Consider the following 23,154-nt stretch of genomic DNA (forward strand, 5'->3'; position numbering starts at 1 on the left):
TCAGCGCCGATGCCTTCCTCCTTCAGGCAGGAGCGCAGAGCAGGGACGTGTGAATGAGACGCCTTTCGTGTTATTTGGTCAAAAATAGACCATTACAGCCATAATCATAATGGTGACAGGCCTAGTGTAATGCATGTTCCGCACAGACCATCCATCTTGAGGCGAGCAGGCCAGAAGCTGAGAGCAGGCAGAGCAGGCAGAGGAGAGATAGAAGACAAAAGCTGAAGCCTGTCTGAAAAAATAAAGCACCGCGTTACGCAGTGCAGTGTAATTAGAATGAAAGCTGGGGCCATCACTCTCCAGGAATCTCAGGCAACGACAGACGAGAACCAACCCCCCCCCCACCCACCCACCCCCATCATATCAAGAAGCCCATTAATTATGTTAATCACCTCCACGCATGATAAGAAACATCCAATTTGAGAAAACCAATGTAAGAGGACAGTCCTAGGAAGATAGGCAATTTGTTCATTTCTAAACCAATAATACTTCTTAGCTGTGGTCTCGCTCATTATTCTCATAATGAAATTAATGACACAAATGTGACATGTCAGAGAGATATGTTCTGTAGAGGCAAATGAAGGGAAATATGCTGGAGTGCACAATGGGAAAAGTAAAAAAAAAAAAAGCAGTACAAACACTTATGTACAAGGTACTGTTTCTATTCCTAGCTCAGCTGAAAAGAGTAGAAACAACACTTTTTTATTGTCTAAACTTTTATTATCTTTTCTTGAGGACACCAGCTCTTTTAGATCATACAATTGTTAAATTATATTTTTCTAAGGATAGTTCAACGGACACTCTTGTCGGAGACTAGCTCAACCAAAAGCCAGTTCCCAACCCCCAAGACTGTTTTGTAACAGCTTTGACTCATTATATTAACACTCCCAAAATGTCAAAGACAAAGACAACCACATTTAGCATTTGTGCTACACAGATGGAATTTGATTTCGTCTTTAACCCATCTGTGCAGTAAACACACACACACACACAGTGGACAGTGGGCACAAGTGCATGAAGCGTTAAAGGTTAAGGGCATTGCTCCAGGGCTCAGCAGTGTAAAATGCAAACCTGGGTATTGAACACACAACCCTTTTATCAGTAAGATTAATTTAATAGTTTAGATAGGGGAGTGAATACTTCTGGCAATATAGTGTATTTTAATACAGGCTGCTATGTGAACCAGACCTTGTGAGCGTGACTTTTCTAGTGTCACTGTCCACAGAAGAGGAGCTTAAGCCAGGCACACAGAAGCGGGAAGGAAATAGCAGGAATAATGTTCTGTGTTAGGCTAGAAGCTAACACTAGGACACTCTATCTTTTTTTTTTAAACATCTTTTTTCTCTCCAACATCTGCTCTCTTAAAAACAATCTGATCTACCTTCTAAATTAGAACTTAACACATATATTAATTTGTTCTACCCATTGATATGTTCTATCTATTTACTAGCCCTGCAAATGCATTGATATACAGTTTTAATGTTTATATGTGTTTTTAAACAAGTGATAATTCCGATTTTATCAATAAGACTGAAGAGTCAGGGCTAAAAAAAAGAACCTAACTACAATCTCCTTAGCTTGCAAATAGCACTTCACACTAAGAGGACAGCAACAATATCTGCTAAAAGAAACGTGTTTTATTCTAAGATAACAAACTTCTAAGCATTTTTGCCCAAACCAAATCACATAATGTTATTGTTTATATATGAAAAACAACTTATTCAAATACTTAATAAATGCGTTCTATGGTACCTTATACTTTCTTAAAATTTAAACTGAGTGATGCATTAAAGCATTTTCACAATTTCCTTCTTTTGAAAATGAACATTCTTTTAGAGTTTTAGAGATACCAGGTTTATTTAGACAGCACCGATATACTTGTGCTTTTTTTGGAAACATCACAGCTGCTGTAATGTCCCATGGGCAGCCGCTTGCTTGTTGGCTTGCGTGATGTGTAAAATAAAACTGCCAGTGTATAGAAGTGGGCAGGAGCATTTCTCCTATTGTTCTTATTGCAGTGCAGATGCAGCGTGTGGATCCTCCTCCATTCCGCCCTGCTCCCGGCCAGGAACTATTGTATTCCTCTTCAATAAATTAGGCTTTGTTGCATATGCACAACTCGTCTCTCTTGTCCAGACCTAAGGGGTTGCGACAGTCTCTTGAGTGCTGGGAAACAGGGAGGGGGGAGAGGAATAAAAATGTCACTGAGGATTCCTGCATTCTTAGACATCTGTGGAGGCAAGAGAGAAAAAGAGAGGGAGAGAGAGAAGCTGAATACGTTTCTTAACTCCTAGGCATTTATCAAAGGCCTAAAAGGTCTAAAAAGTTTCATAATAATGTAGCATTAGAAATCCTGAGGGTGTGTGCTTATAAGTGTGTGTATAAGTGCATGTTTGAGCCAGACTGAGCCAGAGTTTGACCTGACTGCTATGTGTATGCTGATGATTCACTCTGAGTGCAGATAAGAGTACATGTCCCTCACAGAAAACACACACGCACACACACACACACACACACACACACACACACACACACACACACACACACACACACACACAAACACACCATGACCACTTTGAATCCCCATTGTCCTCGGGATAAAACTTTCCATGGCTCTTCCTGCTTCAGCCCTGCTGACCTCTTCTCAAAAGACATGCTTATATTCTTTAAGTAACTCAGGCAGAACGAGTCAGAGTCATATTACCACCACATACTTTGGAGTGTCTCTAGGTGCACTTCATGCAAACCTTTTATCACATCACATTCATGAATCAGTACAAGTTTTTTTGTACTTTGTTTAATAAATGGCTATTATCAAACCCTAATCCTGTTAACCAGTTCTAAAAGGTGCAGCTCCGACTTATAGTGAAAAACTCAGCTCAGACCAAATCAGACAGAATATTCCTGCTATAGACAGATCAGTCTGTTTCTGTGAACCGGCTGACCTGCACACAGTCTTGTGGACTTTGGAGCAGAAGAGCGACTGGACTATAATGGCAGGTAGTAGTGGCTCCCTTCCATCACATCCTGCTCTTAAGGCCTCTAAAGAGCAGCTACAGACTCGTGTCAGGCAGTAACAGTGCCTGCAAAGACCAACATTAAAGTGAATTAGGCAATTGCAACTTTTGCATTTCTGAATGCATAGTGAAATTGTTAAGATAAGTGGTTTGGTATGAAATTGATTTATTGTATAGAATCTTATTAAGTCAATTAAGTATTTTATTTTTTACAATTATAGTAATAGGACAGTTTTTAATGAATTAACAGCAATTAATGAATTACCTGTCTAATGCCCAAACATTATGGAATTTATTATTTTAACTCGATAGAATCTAGAAGGCAAAAAAAATCAATAGTATTAATTCCTACCCAGAAAAAAAAAAATTAAGATCTCCTCTTAGTCAAATTAGTTATCCTAAACAAAGTTCTTTTTAAGTCCTGTTTTAGAGTAGTGTGAGATTTAATGTATTTTTTCCTGATGTGATTCAATGTGAAATGCATCGTTCTAGTAAAATCAACTCAGAAAACTCAGAAAACAACAGAACAGAATTTTCCACAATATTAGTGATAGTACAGTTGTCTGAAACTATTACTACCTATTAAGAGTTACCTCACAAGTATGTACAAAATGAATTGTCTGTCTAATGCCTAAATCGTTGTTTTACAATATTTTCCCCAACACAGTACATATATATGCTATAAGTTAGATAAAGGTAAGAAAACAAAAAAAAATATTTGCCACTCTCTTATCATTATGGAGATTAGAAGGCAAATAATGTGGCTTTACTTCCAGTATAAACAACAATACCTGTAAATCCTACCCTGTGGAAAGACATCCTCAAAATCTCTTCTTAGTCATATTGTTTCTCCCATGTATGGTTCTGTTTAGGTCCTGTTTTAAATCTTGTAAGATTTAAGCATTTGGTCCTGATTCTGAACTTCAGCTTATGAAGAACAACCTTTTATTTATTTTACTTTGATCAAAATTATCTCATATGTGGCTTAATCTTTTTTTCAGTCAGAATAAGCGCACTTCAATCTCAGCTGATACAATTTATAGAATACAAGTGCAACATCTTATTATTTCTTATATAGCTGTCTTTTACATCTCATCTCAGTAACAGATCAGCAGTCTATCAGAACAGAATGAGACTTCATGCTCTTCTTATTTGTGTCCCAAACCTTCCACAGTTAAGCGCAGATGTTCATCTCCCCTTTTCTCCTAATGGGGATTTAGGAGAAAGATTTGAGAAACCAGTGAAGCAATACTAAGATCTGCTTTACTGAAAACTCCTCAGACAAACATAATAAAATGAAATGTTTTATTGTATAGAAATCTATTAAGTAAATTAAGCTTATTTTGCACAATTAAAGTAACAGGGGAGTTTTAGAAACAATGAATGAATTTCTTGTCTAATGTGCCCAAACATAATGGAATATAACATTTTACAATACCTTTAATTCCTACCCAGAAGAAAGAAATTCTTTAGATCTTTTCTTGGTTGTATTATTTCTCCTAAACATGATTCTGTTTAGGTCCTGTTTTAGAGTAGTGTGCAACTTAATGCATTTTTCCTGCTTCTGAAATTCTGATGTAAAACTAAAAGTTAATAAGAATGATTTGATGGGAAATCATTCTAGTATAAACAACTCGGTCAGAATTTCCTTGATGTTAGTGACAGGACTGTTCTGAAACTATTCTGAAACTATTAATACCTATTTAGAGTTACTTCACAAAAAGTACATAATGACTCATAACTGTCGTAAATTGTATGTCTAATGCCTAAACCAATGTTTTATAAAAGTGTCCCCCTACACAGTGCACATACATGCTGGAAGGTGGAGGAAGGTACTAAAACAAAAATATATGTTTATCAGATGTTTATCTTCCCTTTTCTCCTAATGGGGATTTAGGAGAAAGATTTCAGAAACCAGTTGAGCAATACTGAGATCCACTTTACTTCTCCTCTGACGAACATAAGAAAATGCATTATTCCTTTATTTAATTAAATGATTAATATGTAAAACAAAGGTAATTAAGAATGTTTTTGTGTGGATTGCTTTATTTTCAGAGTTCATCATTGTTCAATGTAAGTGACAGGACCATTGTGTAAAGCTAGGTCTATTAAGAGTCACTTAAAAAAAAAAAGTACAGAATGACAGAAAATTATGAATTTTGGAAGGAAAGATATATATAGATATATAATTCATAATTTCATATCATAACACTCCCAATATGAGTTTGAGTACATCTCTATTTAATTATCTGTAAATGAAATTATCCATATTCTACAAGAACATAACTGCAGTGCCTCTTTCTGAAGTGTGATTTGAAATGTTTATGAGAGTAAATGTGGGTGAAAGTTGATGATAACTTTGTGTAAAATGATTCTCACAGTTGGCTGAGAAGCATTAGATTGTCCGAGGAGCTGCAACAACAATCCAAACAATCAAACAGCTCAGAATCAGCTCTACAAACCCACAGCCCACTCTAGTGGCCACAATCTGTCATCACACTGTCAGAGAAGCACCTTCACTGCTGTTCAACTGTTACAAACCATGCAGTTTCTTAAACACGTGACTGATTCACATAAACACACAGTACTACACAGTAAATACAGACAACATGGCATAAATTACCTGCAGATATTACACATATTTAGATAAGAGTCAATGGGTCATTATCAGAGGTGGAAAGTAATGAATAACATGTACTCAAGTTACTGTAACTGAGTAGATTTTATGAGTAATTTGTAATTTTTAAAGTACCTAATAGTCACCTATATGACCATAACTTTTTAACAGTAAAGAAAAAAAATGGATCAGAAACCTATGCCACTTGAAAATGTTTCATGGAGTGGTCTGAACAAATACTGCCTAAAAGGTCCAAATTATTATGTGGAATAATAGTTCATTAAAAACAATTTAATTTATGATTTGTTTGACTTTTTTACATCAAATAATTCAAAGTAACTATGTAACTTTTACTCAAAATACATTTTAAATTGAGTACCTTTTACTTTTAGATTTTTAGATGGGTACTTTTACTTTTACTTGAGTAGAATTTTAGCAAAGTAAAGGTACTTTTACTTAATTATAATTTTTCAGTACTTTTTCCACCTCTGGTCACTATCAAGGTACTCTAATTTTGGCCCTTTTTCACGTGTATTCACGCCATTAGACTACACAGAAATAAAATGTTCTTAATAACTGTATATTTTCACTTGCATGCATTTGGACAATCACAAATCAATATTTGGTGGAATAACCCTGGTTTTTAATCACAGTTTTTATGCATCTTGGCATGTTCTCCTCCACCAGTCTTACACACTGCTTTTGGATAACTTTATACCACACCTGGTGCAAAAATTCAAGCAGTTTAGTTTGGTTTGATGGTTTGTGATCATCCATCTTCATTCAACTCATCATTTTAAATGGTCTCTATTTTTTTCCAGAGCTGCATATACTACAGTATTCACCCCAAAAATCTAATATTTACAATATACTCTGCATTTGGATCTGTATATTACACAATTCTAAGCCAAAGTAGTACTGAGTATTCAAAACGGAAAAGTCTAGCCATGTATAGAAACAAAATAGCAATTAACAAAGACAAGAAGTCCTAAAATGTTAGTTTAGAAATGTTGCTCTTATAATATATATTCTATTGTAAAGTAGTAACTTCTTTTTCACCACTCTATCTTTGCTGTATTTAGGATTGCATTAGGTTCTCACACAATGTAAACTAATAAAAATTGGCTAATGCACAATACCCACATCAGTAATAATCTTCAGAGCCAACCAATGTGTCGGTTTCCCAGACATGGATTTAGCCCAGTCTTACATTTTCCTTTAAATGAGAAATCAACATTAAAATGTTGTGTAGTCCCAGACTAGGCATAATCCCTGTTTGGTACCTTCTACAAGCCATAATAAAAACAGTGTACTTACAGCTTCCACAGAGCCGCTGCAGATTCCAGATTCAGCAGCCAGCCTGAGACACACTGGAGCTGAAGTGGAACAGGTAGACTGACACTTCCAGGGTGCATCACTGACAGTGATGTATAAATGCCTCTGAGGGTAATTAATCTGGCTTCAAATCTGCTGTCCTAATTCATATCGCTGTGCTTCATCATTCACAGGCTTCACATGGAAATTTACCAGCACTTTGAATTTAGTATGGCTTATGGCTTAGAAATAAACTGAACATAACTTACATGTGTTATAATAATGTTGAAAATTAAGTTAATACCTCAGAAATAAAGTAAAGAAGCAAAATATAAAAAGTGTCAAAGCCTTTTAAAAAAAATAAAATAAAATAAAATAAAATAATAATACAAAAACATTTCCAGGCAATAGCTAAGCAGGTCCAGGATTTGGTACACCCCTTAATAGACATGACTATTTATTAAACCAACACAGGGTTGTCTCTTAACACATATTGTCTCTTAACTTGCCAAGGCCAAGACCTATCTATCTTCTGATTAGTTTGACAATACTCACTTCAATGTCCAATACACAGTGTGGAAGTTAAGTCAGAGGAGCCCAGTGATGGATGATGCTAGATGTACACAATTCAGGAATAGCATTTTTAAACAACTGCAGTTTCCAAAATAATCAGTTTTAACAATAAGTACAAGGTTATACGTTGCCATGGACTAAAATGGAGAGGCTTCTCTCCAAAAAGAGTAAACCGATACAATCTCGACTAATAAACAACTGTATTTTTTGCACTATAAGGCGCACCAGATTATAAAGCGCACTATCAATAAACGTCTATTTTCATTATAAGGCGCATTATGCGACACTAGTAAGGAACAGGGGTGTTGCCAGGTTTTCCTTCTAATTCAGAAGGCTTTGCCTGAGTGGAGAGACCATAGACTGTATCTAAGTAGGGACAGCAGGACAGGAGTTAAAAAGTGAAGCCACTATGTCTCTTACGCCCTCTGGTGGCTGGCTCCAGTACAACTTTTAACTCTGCCTATTTCCTTTCAACTGAATAAGAGATGGTGGAATCTTTCATCTAAAATTTTTGGAAGTTGGGCTCTGTACATTCTGCAAGCCCCCCTCCTGTGTTAATAACCCCTAGTGTTTTTCTTTAAAGTTAATATGTTTTATAGGAGTTATTCCGTGATATTTAAAGGGGTGTGGCGATGTGGTGATTGACAGCTGAGGGCAAGTTGATTGACAGGTCGCCCGAGAGCGTGAACGCGCACCGCCACTGTGGCTCATTCGCGGAGCTCAAAAGTCTGTTCTTTCTGACATTCGGATTTTACTGGTAAAAATGTTATTTCTGAAGTAAAGCAATGGCTTGTTCAGCAGTTTAATGTTGTAACAGAGCCTAAGAGATACGTTCTCTGCAGTGTTTTCGGTAAGTGAATAATTTCACTCCATCAATTCATTAGTATTATTACTTTGTTATTCTCCCTAATTTTAGTATCTAGGTTAGGTTTTAAACCTTGCGTTAGGTATTTAACGCTAGATAACTAATTAACTAGATTAGACAACTCAGGTTAGCTAAGTTAAGTAACTTGCTTGGTGAAAATGACCGTGAAATGCAAAGAGTAATTGTGGGGGAGGGCGGGGTTTGGGCAGTCACACGGCCCCGCCTCCCACCTCCAACGCGCCAGTTCTGGCTCCAATTTACCTCTACTGCGCAAGCGCACGCAAGATGGCAGCTTTCATTTCGGCTGTATTTTGGCTTCAAAACGCCATAACGAGAGTGAAGGGGGATGTCCTGTCCATACTTATATACAGTCTATGGGAGAGACCTGCAATGCTAAGTTAATTTAAATAAAACAAAACTAACTTTCTCTCTTAAAAATTGATTATTTGGGTGAGTAATTTTTTTTTCATTTATTTACAGTAAGCTTTGATTTAAGTAATCCAGGTCGATATTACCTAGCGATTTGTCCCACGTATCTTGTTTTAGCAAGCTAAACACGCACGTTACAGGCCAGTATACCCTTCTTGAACAGCAAAGGAGCCAGCGCGTAGTGGGTAATTCTAATGCTGCTTCAGCAGTACTAGCCGGGGTTAGCAGCAGGCTACAGGCCGATAATACTCACCTCTGGTCAGTGAAAGAGCTAGTGCTTAGCAGCTAATGCTAATACTGCCCCAGCCTCATTACTGGATAAATTTAACTGAACCTGACCCTGTATGCACAATTTTGATCCTCTGTTTATTTAAATAAATAAATAAATAAAACGAATCAGGTGCACCAAATGCTATGAACTCATGCTGCCCCAGGAGAAAAACAATTCTCAGAAATCAAGAAAGTTACATCACATTCAAGTAAATAATACCTACCACTGTAACTACCGTAAAATAAACAACTGAACAACAGCCTGATTTTTATTTCTACAAAATGACTTTTATTAATGCATGATAATCAATTCATATAGTCAGCACTTTACTTGACCTCTGATTTATGTAACACTGGACAAAAAACATTAGTAAAAACATTGACAAATTTATTTTAACCACAAAAGCTGTGTGACCTACAGAAAAGCAAAGAATTCACAAAACACATAGCTACATATTCACAAAGACAAACCCCTGGATTTCAGACAGGAAATATCAAGCAAAAATCATTGTAAAAACAAAATCATTGTAAGAGATCATGCTGCATGATCCCAATCTCCCAGCCACAGGTCCAGAACATCTCAGGAAAAAGTGCTAATCAAAGAACTTTCCTTATTCATCCTTAAATGAATAAAAATATCACCAATAAAGTGATGCATATGTGCCCTGATTCAGATGCAAAAAAGGGAAACGTAATTGGCATTCATGATCATTAAATCTCAGCTTTCTAAGGCACCTCTTTATACCAAGTCGAACAATAATATTTAATAACAATAATATTCTAATTAGAATGGGCAGATCCTGCAGGAAAACATCAAAAAGAAACATCAATAATTGCACACTGAAAGATTTCTTTAAAAAAAAATAGAGATCTTAAGAGATCATTATTACATATCTTTTTTTCTTTAAACACTGAGGGAAATTCATGGTGCTTAAACACCATGTAAACAAACAGTTAAAAATAATTTTATACTTTCAATTTTTTTTGTATTTCATTCTCTATTATTGGCTCAGAAATATACATAATATTAGCTCAGAATGGGACAATTGTTTTGGGAATGGAGGAGAAGGTGCAAAAGTTGAAAAACACAAAAATAATATTAAAGATAAATGGCTTTAAACTCCCTCTCAATAACATTCAATTCTTTGGGAAAATTTGACACTTATAATCTTAACATGGAACATTCACAATCAGATGGTGTCCATTGCATCAAAACCCCATACCACCATTAGTGTTGCTCCACTTACCCATACAAAGCTGTAACACTGTTGACATGAATACGAACCAACATGTTGTAAATTTAGACAACCACTAACTCTCACAATAACAAGCAAAATTCACCCACAACCTCCTCTCGCTTGTTAGAAATTAGGTTTATAAACCCTTGACAAAACTCTGGATCAACCAAAGTGAAAAAAGTGACAGGTGTCAACTGAGCATATTCACTAAACACACCAAAAACAACAGCCCTTTGTTAATTCAGCATAGCTAAACACAACAGATGATCTTCCTGCAGTATACACACACTCTTCCAAAGTGTTGTTTAATCTTCAGAGCATCGCTGAAAACTCAACAGCATCAGTATACTCCAGGACTCTTTAGGAAGTTTCTTCAATCTCTTCAGCCTCCACCAGGCAGGTCTGGTCAGCGGAGGGCGCTCCAAAAGGAGGATGGTACTCAAAGGAGGGAAGCAAGGTTGAACCGGAGTTGCTCCTTTGTTGGATGAACCAGACAAATGCAGATATCCCCAAAATTAAAATCACACTCACAATGACCAGAGCTGAGAGGACAGGACTGCCATCTAAACAAATAAAACAAAAGAGAGCATTATACTATCCACTACCATATAATATCAGAAATAATCACATGATACTTTTACATGTAGAATAAGAAGCTATGTTATGTGTAGACATTGATATCCTAAACTACTAAGTGTTACATTAGGGACACACAAAATACATAATAATTGTCTGATTTGACCCCAACAGTGTTATTAATTTAATACCACAGCAGATGAGCTGCATGCCAAGGGTACATTCAGTGCACATAATAAAAAGCTGTACTTACTCTTATTCACTGGCACCACAGTCTCTGCAAAACAAACAGAAGTTAATTCATCAATAGTGCTGGGCGGTATAACCAAAAATGTATATCACAATATTTTTCAAGATTCTGACGGTTTCACGATACATCACATTATTTTTATTTATTTATTTATTTTTTGCATGACTGGGCTTTTATATAGATTTATTTAGATGTGTTACTGTACTGTTAGGAGTACATATAATATGAAACACTAAGGCTTTATATTAAGGCTTTAATTACTATTGGGTTCACTTTGTCCCACAGAATTAAATAACACACTATATGAAGAAATCAGACTTCTTTATCAGAAAAACAGCTGAAGAATGTAAACAATAGACCTTAAAATGAGATACACCAACAACTTTAACACGGCTTTCTTTTCAAAACTAAATCATTTAAATAGTTCCATAAACACTATAAATAGACCTTAAATATTTAATGTTTAGTATTCAAAAAAGATATTTCTGAAAAGGTCTAGTGCACAATTCCTGAAGCCATTAGAGGAATTACATTATTAAAAATCACAATTACAGTTTGGCTCCACAGAGCTGAGCTTCCAGTATGTTAGCTTGTTATGCTAACTGGCTTGTGTTAGCTAGCAAGCTCTGCAAGTGCGCTTCTTTGGCATAGTCCTATTTTATGCCATTTCCTAAAACATAGTAAATTACCCACAAGTTTACAAATAAAAAGACTGTATACTTTGGAACACATGAATAACTGCTTCCTCTTTCCTAAAATATCAGTGATGCTTGTGTGACAAATGCATTACAGTTGATGGCAGCTTGCCTGGACTTGTTTTTTTTTTTTTTACACAACCAGCTTTGAGAAATTCCTGTCAGTTGTATATGTGTAAATATGGAAAACTGAAGGCATTCTTAATGTAGTCATTTAAAAAAGTAATGCATTTTAAACACATTTAGATTATATATTGATAAGCCTTTTGTCAGTCACCATGTTCTTTAATTAAGGCTCTTCCAAATACGCTTATAATTTGAATGCGCTAAAATATTTTTTCCTCATCATATCCTTTAGGCTACTGTTGCCCCTAAAATTCTGACACATTGGCAAGCACCAAATATATCTATAAAACGAGTATGTGACTTGACCTGATGTGTTTTTGGTGAACAATGCATTATTTGATGATACTTGTGCATTGTGCATGAGCATAGTGATTTATCATTCTACTCAGGCTTTAGCAGAGCTTCAGGAACATTGAAATACTGATCAACTGATCAACAAAGTAATTCACTACTAGTCTGCGTAGCTTTTAAATGTGTTAAAATTACTAAAAATTGACAAATACATTTTATTTATGACAAGAAGTTCAAAGATTTCAACTTAATGATTATGATAAGTTTCTGTAGTGTAAATTTGGCTTACTCTGGAGTGTTTCACACACTACTCCGTTCTCTGGATTTTCAGAGCAGCTGACGTTCTCCCACATCTCAGAGGCAACGTGCAGTATCACACACGTGTCTATCAGGGGCTGCTCTGGATCTTCTTCACCCACCTCCTCCCATTTGTTAAAGGTCAAAGGGGAATTATCATTCCATTTAAATGCATCAACTAGCACAGAGAGAGAGAGAGAGAGAGAGAGAGAGAGATGTAACAGAAGTAGAGTGAAAAATCAATAAAGGTGATAAGCTGCAAAAAAAAAAAAAAAGAAAAATCACTCCAAGCTTCTGTTCTGTATATAGTTCTTTTTATCCGACATTTAAAATGCAGCTATCTTAATTGCAGGTCTTTTAAAATACATTTCAAAGATTTAAATAATGAGATTAAATACATTTGTAGCAATCGTAAATACACTGTGCCTGAGTTACTCATGAAAGTGCTGTCTGCAATGAATGACATTGTTTCATCTTTTCTATTGTCTGTAGTTCTAGGCAACTCTCTGAAAAGCACAGGATGTCCTGATGTGAAGCAAAAGGAAGCTGCATTATTCCCATTCAGACAGCACAGCTGGAGGTGTTTAAGTAGGTTAGGAATTCTCTACATTATACCACATTTTTTATTATTAAGAGATTTGCTGGTGCTTAAAAGGGCAATGCTGAAAAAACATTTTATTTACATGTGTTTATTCCTAACTCACACATTTATTAATTTACCATTATATGAAATATGATCGCAACAGTCGCTATTAAACATAAAAGTCTGTAACTGCCTGGAGAGTAATTCCAACAGGTCGTTTGTGAGAAGATTAAACACATTCTGCTACATTCCAGCGGCATGTGTTCAGTCCAGTAATCTACTTACAGCTACACTGGTATTTTATAACAATTTTGTTAAACACATTTATAGAAGATTACTACTTTCAGATGATGCAAGAGCTATTAGCAGTGCTAGTGTTAATAGTGCCAACCATTCATGTTTCTGACTTATTAGCTCCTGTATAAAGCTCTGTTTAAGAATCTGAGTGCGACACGCCTGTTTCAGGTTCTTACAACATTCAGTAAAGGGAAACATTTCTACACACAAAACTACAAAATGGTATGTTACCATCACTGTCATAGTACATTCCCAGCCAGATATTGATGCTCCCTTTCCACACCTTTGAGCTATAGTCAGCGATGAAACTGTTTTCTTCAGCACTCCGAACTGTTAGAAGGCCTAGTGGAAAAATGCCACAGAACAGCAAATGTTATAAGTTCAGGTTTATGCAATAAAATATGCAATCAAACAAATGTAAAAATTAAAAGTAGTAAAGAGTCAGAGACTGGTACTGAAGCCACTGCAAATCTCTTTAGCTCTTTCAATGGTATAACTTTTGGGGATATCCTCTTCTCCATGTACAAAGTGGTAGCAGCTTTTGCCAAAGGGCACCCATGTTCGTCCATCAGCGGGGCAATCTGTGGGCAATGTTTTGATATGGTCAGTGGCAAAACACTAAAACATTTTAAGAAGGGAGGGAATGTAGTGTCTGTACAAGAACTATTGGTATAGGAAAGACAAATTAGTCCTGCGACATATGATAGGATATGATGAAAACCTAAAAACATAAATATTATTAATTATCTGTGTCTATTTGTAACACTAAAAACATGTTATGCTGGATATCTGAAGACTTAATATCTAATTCTGCACCTATTTGCTGTAGACCAAGACCAAGACCACTGAGTGTTGGAAACCAAACTTCCACACAAACATGTAAACTTTTTGTAGCAGGTGCAACATGAGAATATGGTCATTTATTTAATATCTTAAACGTAGGTACAATCTGAAACCAGTGTTTTTTGTTAAGTACCAAACAAGAACTATTTGGCAACAACAAACGAAGGCACACCAGAATAGTGTAATAGTCTAATTTCATGAAAAGAACACCTTTCTAACCGTTTAAAAGCTCTAGGGTTGTGTTTTACTGGTGAAATTTGCTATTTTGCTTGGCTAAAGGGAAGAATAGATTCCACAATATATCAGCAAATCTCAAAGAATATACAGTAAGGATGCACCAGAAAATAATTTGGGTTAAAAAAAAAAAAAATACCAAACACAGCTTTTTGCACATTTTATTATTTGAAGCAATTTTTCACTATTGCATAGATTAAAGTATTTAAACGTTTTACCCTTGCCTTTTAAAAAGCTACACTGTTTTGTACATTGAGTTTATATATTTGCTTATTTTTGGCCAAATAATTCCAGTTTAATTCCAGCCGAACATCATGGGCAACAATATTCTAACCTACATAGCAGATGCCTGGCTAACGCTAATGCATTGATTTGAATTTAGTCTATGTTGATCTAATATTGACATGATTGAAATCATTGTCCATCCAGGACTCAGCCACAGATAATTATAAAAAAAAAGTAATTGAGAACCTGACTGTGTTGTTAAAATGCAAGGATTTTTGGTTTTATTTAAAGTTTAGATATAGATATTTGTGAAATACTTTTTATTTTAGGTGATTATAATATCAAGACCAATCTGCTTGTCTTGCTGGGTGTTTAAATACTAATTTTGCACCTATGGTATACATAATTTTAATACTTAACATAAGGCAATTGCACTCTTGGGGATATTTCAGAAAACTGCATTGGACTATGTTGTTTGAGATGTAAAATAATGTTGCCATGCTGCACCTTAATCTCAATGTGTTGTTACCCAAGAATGTTTGTATTCTAATTAGTATTCTTAGGTATTTGAATATTAAATATGGATATTTGTGAAAAAAAAAATATTTTAGGTGACTATAATATTAACACCAATCTTCTTGCCTTGCTGGGTATTCAAATACTAATCTACGACGATTAGTCAATGTAATCTACAATGCCGATTATTTGAAATTGTTGACTACAAATTTCATTGTCGACTAATCATTATTTGTAACAGTGCTGAATTACACAAAGTGCTGGGGACATAAGCGCAATGGGAGATGGGTAATTGTCTGACTCACACAGGTTACACTCAACTTAGTCTGTGTCACCAAAATTGCCCAATTAATTAATTAATCAGTACTTTCCACATTTAAACATCTAGACATTTAAATGCCTTTGAAATCTCATGATCAGCTGTTTCTTTCTTTTTTAGGGGTGGAGGCAGAAATAAATCGCTGAGTAAAGGAAAAAATAATCAGCAGATTAATCGACTACCAAAATAATCATTAGTTGCAGCCCTAATATACATATTTTTTAATACTTAGCATAAGACAACTGCACTCTTTAGGATATTTTAGTAGACTGCATTAGACTATGCTGTTTGCGATGATAAAATAAAGTTGCCATGCTGCACCTTAATCTTAATAAAAATATATATTTTAGGCAGTTTTCATAGGAATGCCAATCCCCTTGCCTTGCTGCAAATGATTAACCACTTAGGTTAACCACTTTTTTGGTTCCCCATATTCCTTGCATCCAGAGTCCTGTTGTTCATATCCAGTGCTTACACGCTGTGTACGTGCAGCAGCCTACAGCAGCTGATAGGCCATACCCAGTACCATAACCCTGCTTCCTCTTTTATTTTAAACGTGGAAACTTTAGGAAACAATCCCGTGATCAGACTGTCCAGACACTCTCTTATTTTTAATACGCTGGATTTGATTTTAGCATTCAGAACTAGAATACAGCTCTGGGAAAAAATAGAGAGACCACTAAAAATATATAAGTTTCTTTGATTTTACCAAATTGAAAACATCTGGAATATAATCAAGAGGAAGCTGGATGATCACAAGCCATCAAACCAAGCTGAACTGCTTAAATGTTTGCACCAGAAGTGGCATAATGTTATCTAAAAGCAGTGTGTAAGACTGGTGGAGGAGAACAAGCCATAATACATAAATCTGTGATTAAAAACCAGGGTTATATACCTATAAATAGCAAAATCAGATAAACTGAAGTGGTCGCTTTTTTTAGTGCAGTAAGTTAGTTTTCACACTGACAGAAAAAAGACAAAGGTTTAAAAGTAAAAAAAAAACATGATGTTTAGTACACGAGCCCCAAACAGTTAACGTTAGGTAACTAATTCAGCAGGAGTATCGACCCCAATCACTTGCTGCAGCGCCCTTCTCTCATGGTTATATAAGCGCTGCTGTAGGTTCGTGTTCAGCCATAACTTTTTAACGCTACCATTACCCTTTCCGCCATAGCAAGCAGAAATAAACAACACCAAACCCCAAAACACGCTCCTACAGTCTTTCTCTCTGTACAAACCGGGCTTTATCACAGACTCAGCGGTGCCAGGATGCTCCAACTTACCGCCAGTCGCCTGTCCCTGCGTGCAGCGGCTCAGAAAAGTTAAAATACCAACACATAGAAAAGAAAGGTGCCATCCCCTCGACTCCATGTTTTCAGTGCAGTCCAGAAAGCGCTGTTGCTCCTTCCACCCGTATTCAACCCAGTCCCGCCTCCTGCGCTCCGATTGGCTAGATGTGTCTCAGGCCCCGCGCAGGGATTGGTTTAGGGTCAGGATTAGTTCAGAATATTAGCACTATCCGCCAATCCTAAAGCAGGAGGCCCAACTTTGTCAGAAAACGGGTGGGCGGGAAGGTAACGTGAACTTCTAGCGTGAACTTTGAGCAGGAGAGAGTTCAGATACACAACATGCTCACACTCGCACGACCCCCAGCCCTGCGTTTCCCAATCCAGCGCATTTACTGCAGATTAGCTGCGTTATTCTCCAAAACACACAGCCCCACTCCTCCAGAGGAATGTCCAGCACATGGACTTTACTGGATTGGGAAACACCGGAATATATAATGGATGAGTGATTGTAGGACCAGAATATTACATTATTATTATTATTATTATTATTATTATTATTATTATTATTATTATTATTATTATTATTATTATTATTATTATATTTATTTATTTATTTATTTATTTTGTACATATTATATGTTTAAATTTTTAAATTATCACTCTGTGTTTATCAAATAACATTGTATAAATGCAGAATTGGGGTTGATTCCTGTTACTAATCTGGAATTATTAAGTGAAGTAGCGAGTGGACAGGCAGCTTTTTCAACTGTCCTGTAGGAGATTTCAAATCCCTCAAATTCTCAGAATGTAAAAAAAGAGTTTTGAAGAGGATGGAAAATCAACGGGTAAAAAAAAGGAAAATTGATGTATTTTTGCTACCTGTCTCTGGACTATGTAATGGATAAATGATCTTATTATATTATATTATATTATATTATATTATATTATATTGGGGTCAGTTAATGTAAATAATAATATTTATGATCTTTACTGGTGCAAAAAACATGGGCACAAAAAGTCTTTCACTGAAAGGTACTTCAGTATAAGGTACAGCCCCAGAGACAAGCTTTGTACTCTTTTAAGTACAAATATGTACTTATTTTTCTTAGCGTGTACTCGCTCCACACTGTTTAAGCTGTGGTCAGTCTCTGTTACTCCCGCTGATAAGCATTTTAACCAATGGTTGCTTCCAGATGCAGGTACTGACCAATCGTAGAGGGTGAGTAGGCGGGACCTAAAGAGACTGGGTTTAAGCTGTGAAAGCCCGTACACAGACCGCGCGCCCGTGGGTGAGTCTAGAAGATAACTCTGACGTGAAATCATATTCAGTCATTCTGGGCGTATGTTCGATCCCAAAAATGAGACGTTTATCCAATGTCTGTGTGTGTGAGTAAAATGTAGATTAGCCTAACAGCTTGCTCGAGGAGTACTAATTCACAAAGGCCCACTGCTTGCTTTGTTTTCTATCATGCCTCTAGATGGGGCTCTTCGTCTCTTAATACTATAGTACAGGCTGAAAGTCAGAGTGCTAGTTGATTCAGAAGTGTTTCTCAGGACTTTTGCTTTAAGAAAAAAACGTTTTTGAGAGGTTCCCTTGCAAGAACAGACTCACAAGAACACATGATACCCACAGAGGTTCTGGGTATTTGGTATTTTATTAAATTAAATTAAATTAAAGTATACTACTGTATATGAGAACATAAAAAATCTAAATTCACATATCAGGTTAGTTAGCTAGCTAATATTATTATTTACAATTAACCAGCTTAGCTAAGGCTAATGACAGTATAAACCATTGTTGCTTGAATCAAATTAACTTGGATTTGACAACATATTTTTGTCCCATTTAAAAAAGTACCAGTTGCACTAAATAAGTATACGTTATGAGTGTACGTATCAGTGATACGTGATCAGTGATAGCAAAGAACATTGCAAAAAAAAAAAAAATATATATATATATATATATTTTTTTTTTATATTACATCTTTTTATTTTGATGAGAGGAAAACAACCTTAAAGGCGCAATAAACTCCCTAGGTTTTGCTGACTGCACCCTCAAATCAAATTTGAAAAATGCTAAGAAAAAAAAAAAAAATAATGAGAGGGGTAGTTGGAAGGGGCAATGGGTGATGTATGGGTTTAGAGGCAGGGCAGGAGGGAGAGATGATTGGATGTGCACCAAAGTACACAAAAGTACACAGACGCATCATCCACACCTATAGCGCAATTGAACCTGTGAAGGAGTTTTTTAAAGGTTAAGAAATGTTCATAAAAGTTTTAAGCTGGACTGGTATGCTTTATTAATTCAAGGGAGCACATTTCAGCTATTAATGGAAAAAAGATGATTTAGGGTGTAGTGCGTCTTTAAAACAATCTTTATTTTACATTGCATAATAGGCATTGGTTAAAGTTGAAATTTTGATATTGAATCAAGTTATTTGAATTGTTCTTCCCATAAATATTATTATTATTATTATTATTATTGCTCAAATATCCCATTCCACACAGTTTTTGACTGCAAGTTAACATCAGACGTATCACCTGTTTTCAGAACAAGAAGGCCAGTTTCCCGGACTGTAGATGTAGACTATGTTTTAAAATGTTGTGTAGTCAAAGCCTAAAGGTGCATTCAAAATCGCTCCCTATTACAGAAATGCACTATATGGTGTGTCAGCCATTTTTAAGTGCTGTTCGAAATCTCACCAGCACTGATTCCCTATTTAGTTCACTATTAAACATGCTTAAGGTATCGCAACATGTTGTGTACAGATGAAGTACACCAGAATTTCCAATGTATATACCATAATCAATGCAATGGTGTTATGTCAGACGTCCTCGAGCGGCACAAACAATTATGGTTTGCTTAGTTGTTCCCTAGTCAGTTAATCATATAGTAAATGAGTGAACCAATTAAAATGTTTGATCCCTGTATGGGAAACTTTGGGATGGTTCGCGCATTAACTTATTCACTATATAGCATTTACTATATAGTTTTCTGATTAGGAAATGATCAAACAACAATGCTTCTTTCTTCATGGATGTCTGACACAAATTTGGGTTCAAATTGTAAAAATTGTAGCATACATTGTCTGAAAACTACATTTTGCAATGCATTATGAGTGTTTAATAGTGAAATACATAGGGAATAAAATGTACTCTTGCGATTTTGAAACACACTACAAAATGGCTGACTCTCTATTTCTGTAAAAAGTGATGAATTGCAACTTGGGCAGTGGAAAATGACGTCAGGCAAGAACACAAGGACGGAAAACACTCAAGAATGCATGATTGAGAAACAGCCCAGTTGATCTGCTGCTGGATGGGAATTATTTAAAGCATTTTAAAAAGATAAAGGAAGAGGGAGAGTAAAGCTTTGACTATGGTCAGAAATAGGCGCCTCATTTGAACATATCCAAGATAAATATATTAAATAGTGATAAGATAAAAATTAAGATAAGTATTAAATAGTTTAGTGAAATTGCTGGAGTCCGCAGCTGTGTATGTGTACCGTACAGCTGTTTAAAGATCTTGTAGTAACTCTTGAAAGTAGCTTAGGTGTTTTCACACCAGCACAATTTGGTCAGATTAAAATAGACTCTGGTTTGTTTGCACCCTGGTGGGATTTGTTTGAGCAGGTGTGAAAACAGTAATTGGACTCAGGTGCAGACCAAAACAAGTGCATCGAGAGCCGCGTAAGGAGGTGGTCTTGGTCCAGTTCAAACACACTCTGTAGGAGTTTGCTTTTGTGTATAAGGCACAGTTTAATCTGATATATTGGACAGTTAACACTAATTAGCACAGCTATGAAGAAATACTGCCTCTGCTGCTCCATGCTAAGCTGTTTACACTGAACGCCCTAAGTGCAGCGCTCACTGCTCGCAGCCACGAGACTCAGTTAACTACGTAGACGTCTTGTCGCGTTAATAACATTGTGTTTAAAAGCACAGTGTAAATTTTTTAGCGTTCAGTGTTGAAACAGCTTCACATTTTACAACTATATTTACTGAGACACAGAATCTTCCAGCTGTATTTACCTTCTTGCTCCCACACCAGACAGCTCTGACCAATCAGAGGAGACAGCGTGCTAGGGCGTAATTTGGTGCATTTAGGCATTTAGGTTTTTAGGTTTCATTATTAGGGTAGCTCTGTTAATGTACGTAGCTACAAAACATTTCTCCTCTTTAGCTGTTCTTGCATGTTTCAGTATTTTAAAACTGTTGTGTAAGAGTAGCCTTCGGGTGTAGTTGAAAGGGAAAGCCATGCGATGGTGTGAGAAAGTGTGTGAGAGAGAAAGTGAGAGAGTATGTGAAGTGAGAGAGCGAGTGTGAGAGGCTGTGAGACTGCAGACTGGAGGCGAGAAGAGGGAGCTCAATGCACACCCTGTGGGGTGTGTGTGCACGTCCCACCGTTTCACACACACACATACACACGCATGGAACTGTGGGGTGTGAGTGTACCCCACTGTTCCACACAAAAAGGCTTGTACAGTGAAACTGCACCCCGTCTCACCCAGTAACAAAAGCCTGTGCAGCTTTTCATCACCCCAGACATTCCAGCTTCCAGTGCCAAACTGGTTGTCAACTTCCACAGCCTAAAAGAAGGGAAAGAGGGAACCTTGAACACAAGCTTAGGAGGGATTTCCAGCAAAAATTTTTTACAAGCAAACACGTTGGACGAGCGTATCACTTCTCCACATATTGGGTTTGAGTAATAGTATATGTTGTAAATTGAGGACATATGGAGTAATAAGCTAAAGCTGCTGTGTGGTCTTGGTATCAGATGTACGGGATCTGACCGGTTCAGCATTTCTGACTCAGACTCCAGTCACTTCGCAGACTGAGCACACCAGCCAGGCACCGTCTCTGTTTATTTATCAGCTGTTGTTGACTCTGAGAGGAACACAGACTTCTTTATAGTGCTGTTGTGCAAGTTGTGTGGCCTTTTACTACCAGAACAGTCTGACAGCCAAAACACGGGACATGAATCACCGATGACTGGAAAGGGGATATGTGTTTTGTGTACATGTTGTGTTGCATTGTCAGCTAAAGGTTGCAGGAAAAAATGGAAATGCAATCCACCAAATTTCCTCAATAAGATGCAGAGTATGTGTCAAAATGAAATGCAAAACCACTATTACATTACATTTCACTGCACTTGATTCCAGTATTGAAAAACAATACACAAGAATTTACCTTTTTTTTTTAAACCAAACACTGAATTTGTGTCAGAATTGCACTTGCAATGTCTGCATTGTATTGCACTGTGTGGCACTGCGGATCTCACTTCATCTAGGAGCACTGCGGAATTTGTGCCAAAGTTAAATCAAAAGTAATCCCTGTTCAATTTTACATATTCAGTTGTAGCTGATAAAAGGTAAGATTCCTATAGTTATACAGTTATTTAAAAAAAAGAAAAACTTTGCTCTTCTAGTGTAGGTCACTTTAGGCAATACATTTCTTCTCTAATCTAAATAAAAACTGAAGGGAAAACAAATAGAAAACATCATAACACATCAAAATGAAAGAGGCAGTGTTCAAGATTAACAATAAAAGGTCAACCAAGTCATAAGTCAGTTTTTCAGTTATATTAACTTTACACATTGTGTGTACTATATGTGGACTTTGGTGGGTTTAGGATTGGACGCAGGTGGCTGAGAGCAGAACAGCTGCAGTCTGAATCTCACTCCTCGTCTGGTCCTCTAGGCCTCCTGTAGGGTGCTGTAACGCCACCACACACACACACACACACACACACACACACACACACACACACACACACACACACACACACACACACACACACACACACACACACACACACACAAAAACACACACACACAGCCCTGTCCCTTTTGCCCATCTGTTGATCATAGGCCTTGCCCCAAAAATCCATTACATAGAATTTAGTATTAATCCATAACAAATATAAAAAAATATATATCATACATTTACATGCCTTTATTTAATATATATCACATATTTGCAATGTCTCACAAATATTAGGCATTTCTGTACAGTAAACACTCACATAGCCTACACATCATAAAGCTTGGTGAACCCAATTATTGAACCCAAAACCCTGTGCCATATACAGGCCTGTTGCAACAGGACAGGCAAACCAAGCAATTGCCTGGGGCTCCCAGACAACGACTGGCTATGAATTGAATGCAACAAAAAACTGTGTGAGAGGCTGTTTAAATTCTGTGACAGTCAATGCAACTGGCATTAGTTTCACTTTCATATCATGGAAAGAACACACCTCACATCAAAACCTCAACCTATCCTATATAT

General features: G+C 36.5%; 1 protein-coding gene across 1 annotated transcript; it reads right to left on the minus strand.

The window, feature by feature from the left end:
• Positions 1 to 9,452: 9,452 nt before the first annotated feature.
• cd302 (CD302 molecule) lies at positions 9,453 to 16,998 on the minus strand. Its single transcript, XM_022680023.2, has 6 exons — positions 16,859 to 16,998; positions 13,888 to 14,019; positions 13,670 to 13,780; positions 12,551 to 12,736; positions 11,153 to 11,176; positions 9,453 to 10,886 (listed from the first exon to the last, which is right to left on the minus strand). The coding sequence occupies exons 1-6, from the start codon at positions 16,944 to 16,946 to the stop codon at positions 10,684 to 10,686; spliced, it is 744 nt and encodes a 247-aa protein (XP_022535744.2). The 5' UTR covers positions 16,947 to 16,998; the 3' UTR covers positions 9,453 to 10,683.
• Positions 16,999 to 23,154: the final 6,156 nt, after the last annotated feature.

Source organism: Astyanax mexicanus, chromosome 11, assembly GCF_023375975.1.
Source record: "Astyanax mexicanus isolate ESR-SI-001 chromosome 11, AstMex3_surface, whole genome shotgun sequence".
NCBI lineage: Eukaryota > Metazoa > Chordata > Actinopteri > Characiformes > Acestrorhamphidae > Astyanax > Astyanax mexicanus.